Source organism: Seriola dumerili, unplaced genomic scaffold, assembly GCF_002260705.1.
Source record: "Seriola dumerili isolate Sdu_G_001 unplaced genomic scaffold, Sdu_1.0 BDQW01000003.1, whole genome shotgun sequence".
Lineage (NCBI taxonomy): Eukaryota > Metazoa > Chordata > Actinopteri > Carangiformes > Carangidae > Seriola > Seriola dumerili.
Window position 1 is genome coordinate 12,533,924 of NW_019174258.1, and position 18,456 is coordinate 12,552,379.

General features: G+C 41.9%; 1 protein-coding gene across 1 annotated transcript in view; it reads left to right on the top strand.

Moving 5' to 3' along the window:
* The window catches only part of adamts18 (ADAM metallopeptidase with thrombospondin type 1 motif 18), a 70,139-nt gene extending 60,278 nt beyond the window's left edge, over positions 1-9,861 (top strand). The window contains exons 19-24 of the mRNA XM_022741977.1: positions 2,091-2,295; positions 4,235-4,429; positions 6,200-6,270; positions 6,456-6,621; positions 8,288-8,450; positions 9,746-9,861. Of these exons, the coding sequence (XP_022597698.1) occupies positions 2,091-2,295; positions 4,235-4,429; positions 6,200-6,270; positions 6,456-6,621; positions 8,288-8,450; positions 9,746-9,861 (916 nt within the window). The remainder of the gene's footprint in view (positions 1-2,090; positions 2,296-4,234; positions 4,430-6,199; positions 6,271-6,455; positions 6,622-8,287; positions 8,451-9,745) is intronic.
* The last annotated feature ends 8,595 nt before the right edge of the window (positions 9,862-18,456 follow it).

The window sequence follows — 18,456 nt, forward strand, 5'->3', positions numbered from 1 at the left end:
TTCACTGAAGTCCAACATTTCCCTTTTATCCGTTTGATAAACACTGGTCCACATTTAGATTTTGTAAAATTACCAGGCCTTTTTCACAGCAGACATGTTGAGTTGTCACCGTAGCAAAAGCACAGGTGTCACTAATAACATTCGCAATGGCTCAAGTCTCAACCCCACCTGCAGATTTGTCAGCAGGATTTGAAGGAGCCTTGGAAATGGGACAGCCTAGTCACGCCACTGTGACGCAATCGGTCTTCACATGCAGCCTCCGAACGATGCGGCCCCTGAATTGGGACACAGCTTTTGAACGAATGCAACAGCAGTACCAAGATCATGTAATACCAACATTGTAAAGAAGTAACAGAAAGGAATACAGACATCAGAGGCTGTAAGGACCATTGAATGACAAAATTAGATTGAAGGGCTGAGAAAGGAAAAAAATACACGGAGAGAGACAGAAGGGGTGTTTTTACAAGAAAGATGAGTACAGACGGGAAGTAGCCTACACCAAACCACACAAGTATAAAAATCTGAGTTTTACAAATTCATAGTCTCATAGAGTCCTGGTTAATATGGGTTTAGCAACCTGTTAAGCAGACGTAGTCATTTTGGTCACAACATGATGAACTTAGGAAAACCATTGGCTTTCAATCAAGCTCAATATCAGGGTAAGAAAACCTGTTCATTCATTGGCAGTAGCTGGTCTGCAGCCATACAAGTACTAAAAATGCATGGGTGAGCTTTTCAGAACCTCCACTGCAGTAATGCACTCTGCTACCTCAAAATATGTCAGTTATTGAAACATTTCAGATACAAATTACAGCTAGGTCAGTGGTGGTTTGCAGCGAAGCAGAGTGGCACTTCAGCCACTTTTCCCCAATGATATATTGTTATTTATAAGCCAGGGAAAACAGAGGAAAAAAAAGCAAACAGTCCCCAAGCCAAAAATCCAAAACCAGCGCTTTCAGGTCCCAATGGTTCACATCTTTCCCATTTCCAAATTGCAGTTTAGTCCTGCTGCTTCATTTGTCTGCGGCATTTGAAAGAGAATGAAAGCATTTTTCTTCCCCTGGAGCAGGTCGGCGTCGTGGAGGAATGGTCTTTGCGGTGGCATGTCGTCTCAGAACTGGACTGAGCCATCTGCCCATCTCTCCGTGTCCCTCTTCTAAGCCTGCGGTTGTCAGACCACTCATTTGCTGTAATCTCCCCCTTTAGCGCCGATGCCAAGACAGAAGCTATTTTTGAAACAGCAGTAGGCTTTCATCAGTGGTGAAGCAAATTTCAAAGACACTTAGGAGAGGACATGGAGAGGCAAAAGCAGACTGGACTAAGAGGAAGGACATTAGAAATAAAATGAGAGAGGACAGGATAAAAGAAGAGTGGACACATAGAAAGAAGAATGAAAAAGACAGAGGAGAGGACAAAAAGAGAGAATTGAGGGATTGTGGACCAACATCTGCCTGTGGCCTCATTGTATGTTGTATATTGCGGTTGGCTCTGGAGACCTGGGAAAGCTCTTATGAAGAGTTGTATATACAATATGGTTTCCATATTTAGTTTCAGATACGAATGGTAAACAGAGAGATGGATGGATATGGATTTATATCTCGGCTTGTTTATTTTTTTTGTATTAACTTCCAATTTGGACATGACAAAGATCAAAATATTGTGAGTATTTTAAAAGCAGCAAGTCCATGTTTTAATCGATAAAAGAAAAGTAAGAAAAGCCCAACTAGGTCACTATTTGGAGCTTTTAACCACTTAATAATATATGGTCTTCTGATGTCTTTTGTGTGATAGCACTCACTGGTAATTTAGGGTGAAATTGTGTTTTTCTGTGTGTGTGTTTGGGCCCAAAATAAGTGCAGCAGATTAGAGCTGGGACCTGTGGTTGGCTGTCCTGATTAGGAGCTCCGTCACGTGGCTGGTATCCTGATGACAGAAGTTACTCTATAGCAGCTCCATATATCGTGCGCAAAACCCTGCATCACTTACATGTACTAATGCTATTGTTCACTGATAACTGACGCAAACCTTCCATCTCTCTCTCTCTCTCTCTCTCTCTCTCTCTCTCTCTCTCTCTCTCTCTTTCCCCCCAGCTGGGCAACAGGCGACTGGGGGCCTTGCAGTCGCTCGTGCGGAGGAGGCCAGCAGACGAGGACACTGCGCTGCCTGAGGAAGGTTACCTACCAGAGGGAAGAGGTGGTGGCACACTCCCTCTGCCCTGTCATTTCTCCAGCCCAACTCCAGCCCTGCCACACCCAGGCCTGCCCACCAGAGTGGAGCACCGGATCTTGGTCACAGGTGGGTTTATAGAAAACCTGCTAGCCACACTAGCAGCATGGCTCTTGGTCCATCTCTTTGGTCCAGATTGAAATATCTCAACAACTCTTCAATGGTTTGCTACTTATTTTCATGGTCCCCAGAGGATGAACCCTAATGACATTCGTGATCACCTGACTTTTCATCTAGTGCCAACAGCAGGTCAAATATTCTGTTGGATTGGCACAGGATTTAGTACAGACTGTCATGGCTCCTAGAGGAATGAATCTTAATGACCCCCCTGACTTCATTTCAAATTGTTCATTACTTATTTGACCAAATACCTGGAAAAATATCACAACATCTTCAGCTGTATTTTGTTTTGTGCCAATCAGTAGATGTTAGCATGCTAACAACATAAACTGAAACTGTGAATCTGGTAAACATCAGTTATTGTGCATTACATTAGCATTTAGCTCAAAGATCACTGTATGTAGTGTGGCTGTAGGCTCTTAGTCTTGTTATGATTTTCCTAATACCAAAGACTAATCTGGTTGCAGAGTTTGTGGAAACACTGTAAATCCACAGGAAGTGTAATATGTACATGTGTAGACTCTGAATTGTAGTCATGAGTATGCATATATTAAGTTATAAACACACTACCAAAAGTCAAGAGTTTGATTCTCCATGGATGCAGTGAGTTTCCTATGCAAGCTGTCAGATGTTTCACTCAAGCTAAAACAAACACTCTGCTGCCCTCTGTTGGACATGTGGAAAACACTAGGAAAAAAACGACTTGAATTTAATAATGACATCTGTGACATCTGCCAGTTAGTCTTCTATTTTGATTGCAATCATAAAGAAATTATTTTCTCTGTTCCCTTGTCCTTCTTGTTTAAAATTGTGGAGATTTAATTTATACAGTTTCTTCAGTTATTCAGATTGAATTCTACCTGCATCTAGTAACCAAATGAATCACAAAACAGACACACAAACGTGATCCTAAGTCATCATTGTCTGGTTTGCAATGAACTCCTCTTGGGTGATCAGTGCTTGTCAAATGTTCATTGGCAGGACTGAATCTATTTCCTGCATGGATAGTAACATTTGATTAGGCCACTTAATGCTGGTGGCTGTTAACCAAGTACGACTTGAAAGTTCTGACCTTTCCAGGGCTTTGGTTTGCTCATGTTGCTGTGTCCAGCACTAACAGCTTGGCAGCAGATCAGATAGTTTGTCAAACTTCCTGGAATGATTGGCTGCTGTGACCTGCACAGTCGGGACATTCGGCTGTCATTCAGCCATCAGTCTTTAGGACACTGTTGTTGTGCTCTTAGACTGTTTTGAAACACTGGTCCAGGTTCAGTCTGCGGTCATGCAGAGACAAGGCCAGTCTCCCTGAAAAAGATCAATCGGACCTTTCAGTGACAAAAGGACAACTGGGACGTGTGTGCGTGCGTGGTTGTGTATGAAAATGGATATGCACAGATGTGTATGTGTTTTATGTCTAATAAATTAATGTGATGTTGTTGCATTAAACTGCCCTGACGGCTGCGGTCGTCATTCCCAGCGGAGCAGTTTGACTCTGTTGTCCATCTCTCTGCAGTTCATGTGGAGTTTACAGCAGCACCGTCTGCTGTCGGTGGAGACGATGATGGGCTGGGGTCACATTCATATACGAGTTATTGGTTTACTGTATTTAATGTTAGGCCATAATGTGCTGTCATCAAACCAGTGACCTTCTGCTTGCTTGTCCAGTATGTGGTGAATTACAAATGCATTCACAACGCCAAGGATTTACTCTCTGTTCATATGGCCCAGTGCTGAAACATGATGAAAGCTGAAGGTTAAAACAATCATAAGAAAGTATCAGACTAAGTTAGTGTATGTGTACAGTCATTAAACCTTTGATTACTGATGATGCAGTCATCTGTGTCTCTGCCACACTGACTCCTTCTACTTCCTCTTTGTCCGCCCACAGTGCTCTAAGACCTGTGGCCGCGGACTGAGGAAGCGGAGTGTGTTTTGCAGTAGCACTGATCCTGGGGCCAAAGCGGTGGTGGTGCCCGACAGCATGTGCAGACAGCACCACAGACCCAAAGCCCAAGAGACCTGCGTCCTGCGGCGTTGCCCAAAAAACGAGAGGCTGCAGTGGATCCCCACTCCCTGGGGAGAGGTAGGAACAGAGAGACAGGAAGCTCAAGGAGCAGCAGCATCAGAAGTGAAACGTGTTGCTTTCAGTTTAACAATTTTGAGGAAGGATCCACCCTAAAGCTCTTGAAATGTGTCAAAAGAAATAGCTTTTGGTGATGCACCTTGTATTTGTGTGTCCATGTTGCTTGGTGCTCCGTGTGAACTGTAGAAGACATGACGTATAAACTGGCCTGGAAGTGGAGGAAAAAGGAATAACTGAAAATGGAGAATTCAATAAAGTGCAGTACATATTACACTAAATAACTTGTGTTATAAAGATAATAGAAACTGTACTTTTCACTGTACTGGAAGATTCACACACATCAAAGCAGCTAATGTTCACACACAATCAGTCAAATCAGTTGACAGCAATTTTAATAACTGATTAATCTTTTAATTAATTGAAATAAATTAATTGGATTTTCCTCTCTTACATTTTTTACTTTTGTTAAAGTAGATAGGCAGTTAAATATATTTTATCAGAAACTGAGAAAATCTTTTTATGTCATGGTGAATACTCTGCTGTGATTAGCTGACATTTTATAGACTAAATGACTAAATAACCCATTGAAAAAGAATGAACAGCTTCATCAGTAATTAAAATAATTGTTAGTATGCAGCCATCGGAGCACAATACTTAATATAGTAGACAGAACAAAAAGAAACTAAATGTCTGGCAAGAAATGATGCTGTCAGATTATTTACTCCATTAAGGACAAGATATGCTGATTTACTCCAAAGTTAATCAACATCCTAAAAACATTTTGTAATCATTTTTAAACCTGGAAAGTTACATTTCTGCCTCCATGTCAGTGACAGCTTTGGCTGGAGGCAATATATTTTTTTTAAATTTTGAACAAATGTTCTCTTGGACTCAAAGAGTTACTGTTTAGATTTTGATGATCAAAGGTCAAAGGTCACTTTGACCTCACAAAACATGCTTTTGGCCACAACTCAAGAGCTCAAATGCTAATTATGACAAAATTTAACACAAATGTCTAATAGGATAAAATGATGACGTGATGACATTTTATATCCAAAAGGTCAAAGGTCAGCTTCACTGTGACATCATAATGTTCTGCATTTATGATGAAAACACTTTTCTGGCCCATTATTCCAGACTTACAAACAGAAGGGGGGATTGTATCTGGCTGGTCATGAATGTTTGCAACTGTATCTCGCACCCTGATCATGCCGTTAATCATCTACTCACAAAGAGTATTATTTTAGCATCTATTCGAAAGAATGGTGAATTGGTTAAGTTTTCCTCTTTGTTCTCATACATGTAAACTACAGTAGTAGAGACCGGTAGGGGCAGGGGCCTGGGTTACACCCTAAATAGTTCATGTTGTTGAATATGAAATGAAAAAAGTCAGTTTAAGGATCAGGACTGCGGCCAAGAAAGACTAGAAAGATAAAACACAGTGAGGTTAGCTCCCAGAATACACTGGGATTTGGATTTTGAAACGGAGCCAGACACATCGACACACTCACACACGTACATATACACTGCATGCTCATCACATATAATGACTGAAAAATACTCAGTAGAGCTCTTAGTATTTTAGCTCTATTTCTAAAACTTTGTGGTGTCTGCTGTTATGGGATCCCCCTGCACACACATTAAAACACACACACACACACACACACACACAAACACACACACACACACACACCCACACACACATACACTCACTTACTCTCACAGAGTTCATTTTCCAAAATTGTCCCTCCTGCCTGCACTCTTTTTCAGTGCTCCAGGTCTTGTGGCACAGGCATCCAAAAGAGAGAGCTTCGCTGCGGGGAGAGAGACTCGCAGGGAGGGTACGTTTCTTCAACTGCACACCAAGACGTCCCTCACACTTTAAAAGATCTGCACAGATACTTAAAACCCCACTGTGTCATCTGTGTACTATGTCCTCTGAATCAGAATTTCAGATCTGTTTTCAAAATTGGAAGCCCTGTAGGAAAAATCATTTTGAGCAGACAACCTGTCCTCTCCCGCGCAGGTATGTGGAGTTCCCCACACGGAGGTGCAGGAATATGGCCAAACCTTTGGTGGATCTCCAGCAGGGCTGCAACCGAGGTCCGTGCCCAGAGCTCCCTCGGGTCGTCGCTGGCAGAACAACCTCCAACGCTGTGGTCTTAGGCTGGTACTCCTCTCCCTGGCAGCAGGTACATTTGCTCACGCTATGATCCAAAAACTGTCTACATGACAGACTGACATGTGTTGTCCAGCTGAAAGTCTTCCAGTTTGGAGCTTTTCTCCCACGTGTGACACACTATGATGACATGTGTGATGTGTTCAAATTACACAGCCAAAAGCTGCAAAGAGTCTTTCTTTTTACTTGGATATTTGATAGAAAATTGGATCCCTTGGCCTTGTGATGACTGGATGCTGAGAGAGTTTGTGATTGTAGCCATGATGACACTTAAGTTACCTGGACAAGAGACAGGAAGTATAAAAGCTGATTTTATTCTTGATGGCAAAAGTCTTTCAAAACAAAGAAAGGTAGATGTAATGTGATGTATGTGTATATTTTCTTTCTTAGTTCATGTAGGTACTCTGACAAAAAAAATTTTAATTCAAATTTAACTTTGCTAAACTCTGTCCCCTAACAGCAACTGTCCAATCGTAGCTTAATAACTAGGCCTGGCAGACTGGTCAAGCTTTGGATTTCTCTACATGCTGTAGCACTGTGCATGGGGCTGTAGGAAGAACAATATTCAGCATTCAAAGAGTTTGAGATCGAATGGTTTTTTTTAAGCCGTTCAAAAAGTTTTTTTTTTTTCAGGCTGACTGACAGCTTTCAGCTTGGGACATGACTTAGAGCTGTGACTGCTTTGTTGTGACATCACAAAGTAACAGAAGTCCTGACGACCTGTTTTAAGGCTCAGTTTCTGAGTACAGGCTGTGTGCATTTCTCTGTGGACTGAGCGCTTTGATACTTTCACAGTATTAATATAGAACCTACACCTGCTTTATAATCAAACAACGCATTGAAATCTACCTTTATACTATATGGAACCTTTATAGTTGTGCAAAGTTCTTCAAAATTAGCTACTAGCTGCTAGTCATCCCACTTTGTGAACAGCTGCTTCTAACCCAACAAATCTCCCGAAAAAGGGCTCCTCAGGTTCACAGCATTTATTTCCCAGCCCTCCATCTCTCACTTCATTGATTTTTGTTTACCAGGCCTTCTTCTCTGGGAGGCCCTGGAATAAAGAAGGCAGCCCAATGTCTGGGCCAGATCTCTGATCAATACAGGACATATGACCACGAGTAGCTCCTCTGTTTCCCTATAAACCTCAAATGCAGACTGTAGAGTGTAGGTGGTGCTAGTTCACAGACTTCGCCTAGTTCTTACCATCAGTGGCTGGCTATGTGGAAGGGGCCTCAGATGTTATCCAAAAGCTCCATTCTGTTACAGAGCCTTTCGGGGCAGGTTGTGTAGTTTATGTGTTATATCATCTATTATGCAAAAAGTCTTAAGGGCAACCTCATACAGCGCAGAGTCTTATTCTGCTTGATCTAGAGCTTGTGATCCCAGTATGTTTCCACCAGAGAAGATATATACTGACAGCTCGCTGGAGGGCGAGTACATGCTGGATGGGATGTTTGTTTTCTTCATCTGTTCTTGGTCTCTGTATGGACTTTTCCTCCATCCGTTCCCTTGCCTCCTCTGCTCTTTTTATGACAACTCTTTTCTCTCCATGCGCTGCAGTGTTTGATCTCCTTCTCCTATTTATATCCCTGCGCTCCTTCTCATTTCTCCTCGTCTCATTCTGCCGTTCCTTTTGTTTTTGTCTTTCTGCTGTTCCTCTCCCGACTCTGTCTCAGTGCTCTGTATCCTGTGGCGGAGGGGTTCAAACTCGGTCCATCCAGTGTCTGCGGCAAGGTCGTCCCGCAGCTGGCTGCCTGCCCCACCAGAGGCCTGTCACTTCTAGGGCGTGCAACACACACTTCTGCCCCGCCGCTCCCCCGGCTCCGGCACAACGCCCTGGCCGCGTCACAGCTGCTGGACTGACACCAAAAGGTAAATTCCTCAGGCAGACAAAGACAAATTCATGAAGTCAAATTTACTTGAAAGTACAGCGCTTGGTGGAGTTGGCATTCCCTCTCTTTAGGAGGTGTTTTGTTTCTCTTCATGAATTCTTCCCATTTTCCAAAGACAACTCAAGCCCATTGGTTGTCCAAGTAAATGACAGAAAATGAATGAATTTGTGTGATTTAGTGATTTATCTTTATGATCATGATTATATCATATATCATGATTTTTCATTAGTTTTTATTTTTGTTTTGACTTTTTGGTTTCAATTTCAGTGTAGTTTTAATCAGTTTTTAAGGCAATTTTTATTTTTTGAAAACGCTTACTTTTAGTTTAGTTTCTATTGGTTTCAGTGTTAGTTTTTTTGTAATGAGGGGGGTTTGTCAGGGGGGGGATTCACAAAGGTCACCAAAAGTATTATGTAATAAAAACTCAACAAAACATCACACCATCTTAAAAATATGTTCACTTAGGACAGATGACCATTTACCAAAACAAGACTATAGAAGACTATAGACTATAGACTATAGACTATAGAAGATGTGTGTTAGTCAGTGTGTTTGTGTCATTAACCACAAAAATTCAACGGGACACTACTTGAGATCATTAATACAGTGAATCTTTTGGACACTTAAAGTGCACATGTACTGGTCTGAGAGCCAGATAATTCTCCATCTGGCACAACAAGAAAATTGGTAGATAGATTCATATCCACCCAAAACACTCTGCTTTTGTGTAAGATTATTGACCAAGACAAAAACTAACAACATTTTCTCTAAAATTTTAGTTTATTTTAGTTAGCTTTGTAAACACACAATACAGTTTTAGTTAGTAATAGTTTCTTTTTATAAAGCCTCGTTTTTATTTTTATTTCAGTTAACAAAAATGTTTTTTCTAGTTTTTGTTATTTCATTACTTTTAGTTAACTATGATAACCTTGTTATCATAGACAGTGTTAAACATCCTTTAGTTCCAGCTTCTCAAATGTTAGCCGTTGCTACTTTTCTCTGCTCTCTCTTCGCTATAAAATGAAGCTCTCTGGGCGGCTAAACTCATTTGTCAGAATGTACAGTCAATATGTAGATGTCAGTGTGGGTTGTGGGAAATTGCGATGACCACTTCTAACTACTTTCTGACACTTGTTTTGGCTCAACAATCAAATGACCGATCAAAAAATGAATAAATAAAAGGTCCACTAAACAAAACAAAAAAATAGCTGCTAAGTGAATGTTCCTGTTCTCTCTCTGCAGATGAACACTGTGTGGATCATTTCAGCTGGTGCCACTTGGTCCCCCAGCACGGCGTCTGTAACCACAAGTTCTATGGACAGCAGTGCTGCAAGTCCTGCTCCAGCAAGAGGCCGTAGAGCTATGACACATCAGAGTCTGTGGCTTCAGGCCTCTGAAGGAGACAAGGAGACGGGGGGTGGGGGGGGGGGGATTACTCACAGAACTGTGCTCAACAATTTGTGTTTTCTTCCTGGAGTACTTGACTAATGAATTTTGAAGAGAAGTAAAAACGAGAAACCGTGGACTCTTTTTTTTTTTCCTTAAAGAAGGCAAATGTGGCTGCTAACGCTCATCTGCCAAAGCGGTGTCATCAAGACACTGACATCATTGAAAGTGGAAAGACAGAGCATCTGAAGACTCGTTGATGTAATATATACGTTGTCATTTTGTGGAGCATTTTCTTTTTGAAACCTCTGAAACTACAAGCCATCAAGAGAACAGGAAAGGACAATAGCATTTTCAGCTTGCTTATACTGTATGTTGTATATTAAAGGCGTCTGGTTTCACACGCCTTTGTTTAAATTATTATGGTTCGTAATATATAATTTACATTTTGTCAGGTGTACAGTGGATCTGTGACATGTTATTTCTGTGTTTGGATATACCATAGGACTGCGCCAGTCACCCTTGAATCCACGTTATGAGATTTTATGAGGCATTAGTAATCTGTGGTCAGAGTTTCTTCTTCTTCTCCTCCGCTTGTCTTGTTTGCTGCTGCTCAGTCAACGACACATTCTTCCTGTGCATTCCATTCATGTAAACACTATGAACACATGCCTCTGTGTACCTAAAACATTTTATTCAGTCACGCTGTTAAGTGGTCATTTTTATCTCTCCTGTATCGTATCGGTAATACAACTTGATGATCTGTTTGCCTTTCTTTTCTTCTCTCCATTCTTTCTAATACCCGACTCACAAAACAAAAAATGTCTCAAAAGCTTCACTTGACTCAGACACTATCGTTTGCACACTGATCATAAAAAACAAATCCACCCCAGATAGGGTATATGTGCTGGCCCAACATATGCCTGGGTCTTTGGCCCAAGTCTGGCCCATACACCTTCACATCTGGGCAGATAGCTGTTATGCTGCGGTATTGACTGACAGCTGGAAGAATTTCTGTATGTATGCCAGAATTGGTCCAGATGTGGAACCCTAACCCTAACCCTGACAATCATGCTGTATATGGGCCGGATTCGGGCTGCAGAACCGGGCACATACTGGGTCAGAAGAAAACAAGCATGTGGCCCAAGTATGGGGCAGATTTATTCTGCTACTTGGTCTACATCCATAAGCATGAGCTCTCTTTGAACCATGGCAGTCTAGATGTCTTTTGTAGGTCAAAATAACATAATTGAAATCATTTAGATGACTATGTTGAAACTTAGAAACAACAGTTTTTAAAATATATGTCTACAAAATTCTCATTCACATCTAATCCAGTTCTAATCTTGACATATAGATTTTTTTGTGAAACACATGAAGACAGTGCTCTCTGGGCTCTATCAGTTCATTCAACCTATTTATACAGGATGAAAAGTGCTATAAAAAGAAATGTAGTTTGGTTGAGTTGAGCTGTGATTCCCTGAAAGATTCCAAATGAAATGTCACATCAGAGTAAAAATGGTTATATTTGTTTCACAGAACCTGAAATAAGTAACACAAAGCTTACACAAATAAAATTTATGAATGTGTTCTATATGAAATGACAAGACAAATGTCTCTGGGGCTGAAGTGAAATTCACTTTTTGTCTGTCATATACAAAATAATTCTTTCACATCATCTGGCAACTGGAGCCGCCTATTATTTTGCACCTTTATTACCAACCATCTGTACAGTCACAGCACAGATACAAATCAGCTCTAGAGAGAAACATACTCTATCTGCACTGCATACCATTTGTTTGGAGGCTTCTTTTACTATTTCGCTAATTATCGTCAAAACTACACCAAATCTGTCTTTTTTTAATTTCAGAAATTCAAAAAATGTGCCAGGTAATGTAAAAATACAAAAAACATTTGTGAACCAATTATTAAGTACTGTAATATGATATACCGTCTTTAACATCTTTTTTATCTACAGTTTCTCCCCTGTTTGAGCACTTTTACTAGCATTTCAGTGTATTGATAAGTTAAGCTCTCATAAACCCACTGTAGACTGTCTGTCTGTACTCTGTCTCCTTTTAGCTCTATGTTGGTCTCCACCAGCTCCTGACAAATAGATCTTTAATTTACTATTGCTCTACTAGTTAACTAGTCTGCCATATAGTACAGTGTAGGTGAGGTTGTTTTTTTAGAGGCTTTTTTTTCCTGCTGTGGCCGAGAACGCTGATCAGAGCAGTGGGTGTCTATCAAAATATTAAAGTTGCCATTAAAACCAAAAAAACAAAAAGTTTAAAGACGCTAAAACACCGAAGAGCTGAGACCAAGAAAGAATATATCCCAATATATCCCACAAAAAAATATACATTAATTTAGTCCATTTTTATCATAGAAATACTGATAGAGCAGCATTAATGTTTTATTGTTTGCTAAACTGTTTCACCCTCTGCATGAACACTGATTATTCTGCCCAGTTAGATACTCAGTGGCCACTATCTGTCTGGCCACTCAGTGGGAATCTTCCTGCACTATCATTGGCCTCTTTGGCAACTTTAGACATTTTAGAACTTTTTGCCCCCTCAAAACTTTCAGAACTTGAACCATGCTGAGACTTATGTTACTAAACAGTGTTTTTCTTGCGGTGATTATGCCACCCTTTCTCGCACTGCGGGGGCTGCGATTGCTCTTTAATCAACCCGTCTGCATGAATCATGAAGCCTGGAGTCCCCACATCATCTCGGCTGCATGCTGTTTACCAGCATGCTGTGAGCCAGACACCACAAGCTGGGGCCCACTCACACACACACACACACACACACACACACACACACACACACACACACACACACACACACACACACACTCACATAAATATATCGACTCAGCTAACATACACACCTACTGTATAATGTGTCCATGGAGCACAGGGCTAGGTGTGAAAGTGTGTATTTACTGTGCTTGAATTTGTGTGGGTGAGCGCATGCTTGTGCAAATTGTGCGTGCATGCATGTTTTGCACGCCTTCATGCAGTACGCTGGTTGTGTGTGTGTGTGTGTGTGTGTGTGTGTGTGTGTGTGTGTGTGTGTGTCTTAAAGGGAGAGAGGGAGAGTGTTTGTACACTACATATGTATGTCCCAACAACCCGGCTTATGATGTCTAACTCTCAGTGGGACAGCAATTTGACTGCTGAGCTGATGTGAGAATTTCTATTTCTCCAGCATCCTGCTTTCAGTTCCAGATGGGACTCAATTTCCCCAGTCAATATTGGTTCATAATAACATATCTTGATTATTTTAGCATGGGGAGCCACATCAACCCTAAGCATTACTGCAGCAGAGACATAAAGAGACCAAGACCCGAATAAAGAGACAGAAAATCAGGGATATTTTTATTTGGTATCCTCACTTGAATTTTGGATCTGTACCCACGTGGGTCATGAATCTCAACACATTTTTATGACCAACAGAATTGTGTCTGTAGCTTTGAGTTCTGAAAAGTGCCCCATAAGTTGGCATCAAACGCTTGGCATCAGATTTTTGTTCACTTATTCTTTGAGAAGATGATCCCTCCTCTAAAATCATTTTGTTAATTTTAGATTTTATTATTATTACTATTATCGTCATTATTAATTTTATTTTTTATAGCTGCTGATGCACTCACTGATGAAAGTGGGATGTATGGCTTAACGCAGCGCTACCTGTGTTGAGACTTTGCATGGCTTGACGGCTTTTTATGGTAACATTAGCAATGCAGTGTGTGTGTGTGTGTGTGTGTGTGTGTGTGTGTGTGTGTGTGTGTGTGTGTGTGTGTGTGTGTATGTCAACTGTTGGATGGATTACCAACCATGAAGTTGACATTTTTGGGTTTGAGTGAAATGTCTTGATAATGATCAGATGGATTGCCATGAAATATACCTGCTAACCACCAGAATACACTCCCTGTGAGCACGTTAGCATGCTGATGTTAGCATTTAGCCGTTAGCTCTGCTGTGCACCTTGGCCTCACAGAGCCGCTGGCATGGTTGTAGATTTTTTTGTCCCGTTTAAATTCCTGATTCATCACATCTGCTTTCGTGAGCGATGTAACAACCTTTTTCTTTGGACAAGAAACCTTGTCTGAAACAAAATAAGTGCACCAGTTCACTCTTTTTCCAAAGAGGGTACACAATGTGCACACTGAGCCAAAGTAGATGCCCTGGTTTGTCAACTCCGAAATAGGCCTGTCTTTCTTAATGCCTTCTCTAGCCAGGCTGATCGATGCAGGTATTTCTTCCCTGTTTTCAGCATGCTCTCGAGGTTCATCTTTTTTTTCCAGTTGGCAAAGCACCGTTGTCGGTCCAGCTGTAAGTCAGGGCCGGCTGTTATTTCCAGCTTCGACATTCCTCCACTAGCCAACTGTCAGGCAGCCCGGCTAAGACGGTCGTTTGTGTGCGCTTGGCGCGCAGTGAACCTTGATAGGCCCCTCACAACTGACAGTCAGCCTAATCACATCTTAACAGAGTTCCATCTTAGTGTGTGTGTGTGTGTGTGTGTGTGTGTAGACTGAGAGAAAGTGAGAGTGATCTCTCTATTTCTTGCAGGGCTTACGCCGAGGGCAGGCTTCAGAACAAGTGAGAGCTGTCATATTTCAACGCCACCTCTCCCATCAGTACCTCGGTATCAGGCAGAGTTCACTGAGCACATGCCCACACATACAAAAAGATAACAGACACACATTGCCCCTTTCTTTCTTTTTTCCCCTGGCTTTCTCTCACCCCTCTCTCTCTCTCTCTCTCTCTTTCACACACGCATTCTTGTCCTTTTGTGTCCCCTACTTACTTTGTGGCAACCCATCATTGAGCTAATGCATTCCTTAGCCCCTTACTCTAACCCTAACCATCACATCTGAATGCCTAACCTTTACCATAACAATAACCTCAACCTAATTCTAACCCAATAACTAAGTCTAAACCGTCACACAGACATTTATACTTTATACAAAGATGTTACCCCACATGTATAGTGGGCTCCTGGTTTCTGGACCCCAGGAATATAGTAAAACATGCAAACACACACACACACACACACACACACACACACACACACACACACACACACACACACACACACACACACACACACACAGATGATGTGGCTGCCTGCACAGGGGAGCACCTGGTATTTGCTGCAGGGTGATTGCAGGTGGATCACAGCATTGGCAGGGCTTTAGAGCTGTGCGGTTGTGTGGGAGTCGCAGTGTGGGGCTCATTTGTTGCTGCCAGGCGTCTCCTCTAACGTTAAGAGATCTGCCCCTTGCAGATCTCTGTGATTAACAGCTCAAAAGACGACTGACAGCTCTGCGTCAAGCCAAGCCTTTGTGTCTCTGTCACGCTGGATGATTTAAGAGTTGGGTAAAGACTCGTGGATATCTCACTCGCGCCCAACTAAACCTCCCCGGCTCTCCTGAACCCTCGGCCTGATCCTTACCCATCACACACTCCCAGTCTGCCTCTCATTAGCCACCTCCTCTATCCATCTCTGCCTGTTTTTTTTTTTTTTTACATCGTCTCCACCTCTGCGCTTCCCCTCCTCCCCCTCCTTTTCTCCGAGCACCACGTCATCCTCCTCCTCCACCTTGATTTCTCTAACTCTCATCACCTTCATCACCTCCCCATCACTCCTCTCATCTCATTACCCTTGTTTATGCTTTTGTTAACTCTGTAAAGTTTGTAATGTTTGGCTTTTCAAGGACCCAAATCACTTTGTAACCCCACCTGCTGTGTGTTTTGCCTGCACTGGGTGTCATCTGGGAATAAGTCACAGCTGGTCTCTATGTGAGTCTTCCAATTCAGTTTTTAAAGGAAGAGCCTCCCTCTTTTGGGTGCTTTTCTCTTTGTGAAGCCACAAAAAGAAAAAAACCCTGATCCTGCTTGATGAAGAATCTGTTTTTATTGATTACTGGAACACTTTGCTCTCTAATGTTGTACCATCTGAGCTTGTCATACTGCAGCAGAAGCAGCTCTACACCCTGTGGTTGTTTTTGTGCACTGCTTTACAGAATATAGTCGAACCTATTCATTTTTTCAGTCTTTGTTGAGGACTCAAATGCAGAAATATACTAACCAGCGTCACAGAGCTTTTTCTTTTTTCTCTCATCCTCCCACAGCACATGCTTATTGTTCAGAACCTTCACAATGTGGACTATTTCTTTCTTCTTTTTTTTTCCACATACAGGCTCATTCTCTCTCTCTGAAGTGTAAAGGTAGACACAACAGCAGCTTTTCTGAGCATCTCTGCTCAGATCCATCAGGTAAAAGCTTTTACTTAACGTATTTTCTCCTTGAGGCTATGAATATTATTGATCGGCGTGTTTGCTGCAACTCTCTCTCATCTATCCTCCTTTGAGCAGCCGGTTTCTCATCATTTTCCCTCTGAAATGTACAAATTGATTAGGGTCCTCGGGGGCCCTGTAGGCAACAGCTGTAGCCGTGCCCACCTGCCTGTTAACCCTACCGACCTTGAGGAAAAAGCGTCCGAGTAGCTGCAAAGGGGTCCTGTTGTTTTTTTTTTTGCTTTTTTATCGTGTGTGTGTCTTTTCTTTTCCTCTTAATGCTGTGTGTGTTCAGGGTCTGTAAGAATGTGAATTAGAATGTGAATTAGTGTAAAGCAGAGAGCTCATGCATTTCACTGCATCTGCACCTCCTCCTCCTCCCTGGAGATCCATTTCTTGGCTTGACATCATTTGTATGTATTCATATAGAGCCATATCATGTACGGTACATGTAAACACATATATACACATGTGCACCCAGGCTGCCTTTGAGAGGATATTCAGCTGTGTTTGACAGTGGAGCATTAAGCTCTGAGCTGCCACACACACTGAGGGAGCTGCTGCTGAAATGTATGTAGCACTGATCAGTTCCTCGTCTGACCACCAGAGAGCAATGCTTACCCAATAATTCCACGGTTTCCGTGTCTTCTTCCACATTTTAAATGCAAATTACAAACAACAACATAAACAAAGAACAACAGTAAAGAAAAAAAAAGAAAGGAAAAAAGCATAAATCATACACTCTCACACCTAAGATGTTAGATGCATGCAAATAGACTTCACTTGATTTCCTTTTACCCCAAACAAAAGCATTGACTTCTCTGACCTCTGCTGCCTAGTTAAACATTATCACAACCACCACTGTCTGCACATTCGCAAACTTGATTTTGACAGGCGTCAGTTCAATATTTGTAGCTCAGACAGTCATATTTTATTGATGAACTTGCGTTCTCATGCGGCCAACAGGGGAATACAATTGCACAACAGATATGTAAATTCCAAAAAACCTATCAATTTTTCAGACTCTTTGGTCCGCAATGCCAGCTGAATCTCTGAGGCGATCCTTCATTTTTTGCCCCTTGTGGATAAAAAGATGAATAGGCAAAAACAAGCCAGGCTTGATTTTTTAGACCACCAGTGATTTCCTAAGTAAATGAAGTGTTCTCCAGCATGTTGAGGGCAAAGCTGAATTACAAATAATCAGGGGGAAACATCATAAGGCAGAAAGAAACAAGGTCAGAACTATTACCAATTAACTATTACTTTTTTTTGTGCAAGGCAAGCAACAAAAGTGTAAGAGGGGAGGTTGAGGAGGGGTGGGGGGGGGGTGGGGGGAGTAAGGTGTTCTCCTTCATTGTGGAAAACAGCTAGGGAGTGTGTTTGCAGGTAATTGGCCAAGGTTACACACCTCAATAAATCAAAGCCATGCTAGTGTTTCAAACAAGGACACAGCAGTGGTCACATTACAGCAGATATTTTATTTTCAGACACACACTTCAGTCGCCGCTGTCCGCCGTACATAATGACTGTACATCCTACAACTGGCCAGCAGCGCTCACCCGTTACTTGACCTCCCATTGTATGTTCGGTTACACTGAGCGACACACACACACGGCAGATGAAGAGCCTCCACATGAGGCTCGCCTTGAACAAGACTTCCATCCCATTGAGGCCTTTTATGAGACTGAAGAGATTGCATTTTGAAAAGCAAAAGGCACCTAACGCCTGAACAAAAACATCTCTGCAGTTATTTCTGAGGGAGATTTCACTTTAGCTGCTGCTATTTCAACTCCACGGCGAGAATTTCTGGATGTACTGAATCGTTCTGAAAGGACAAATTCTCCATCACTGCTGCGTTAAGTTGATTTTTGGCAGATCAGATCAGTTTAATGGATCAGAATCCCTTGATAAAATTTTTATGCCGAGCTAAAATGGTATACCACAAGCCGAGACAAGTTTAGACAAAGTTAAATTGCTGCTGTGTTTCATCCTACCTCAGACTCACATTGCTTAAATAACCCAGCGCTGCATGGGGGCTGGTGCGCCTTTCAAATCAACGAAACCTACAATATTTACAGAAAAGCTTCAGAAAATTGGTATGAAAAGGCACCAAAAAACATCTGTCTGCGTACTGTCTGGTGAACAATAAAAGCCAACAATAAAGCATCTTTAAATCAGCAAGAAAAGCAGTGATGGATGTGCTTTGTGACGTCTATAACAGCACGAGCAGAAGCTATTTACTGCACTGTGTGTGTGAATGG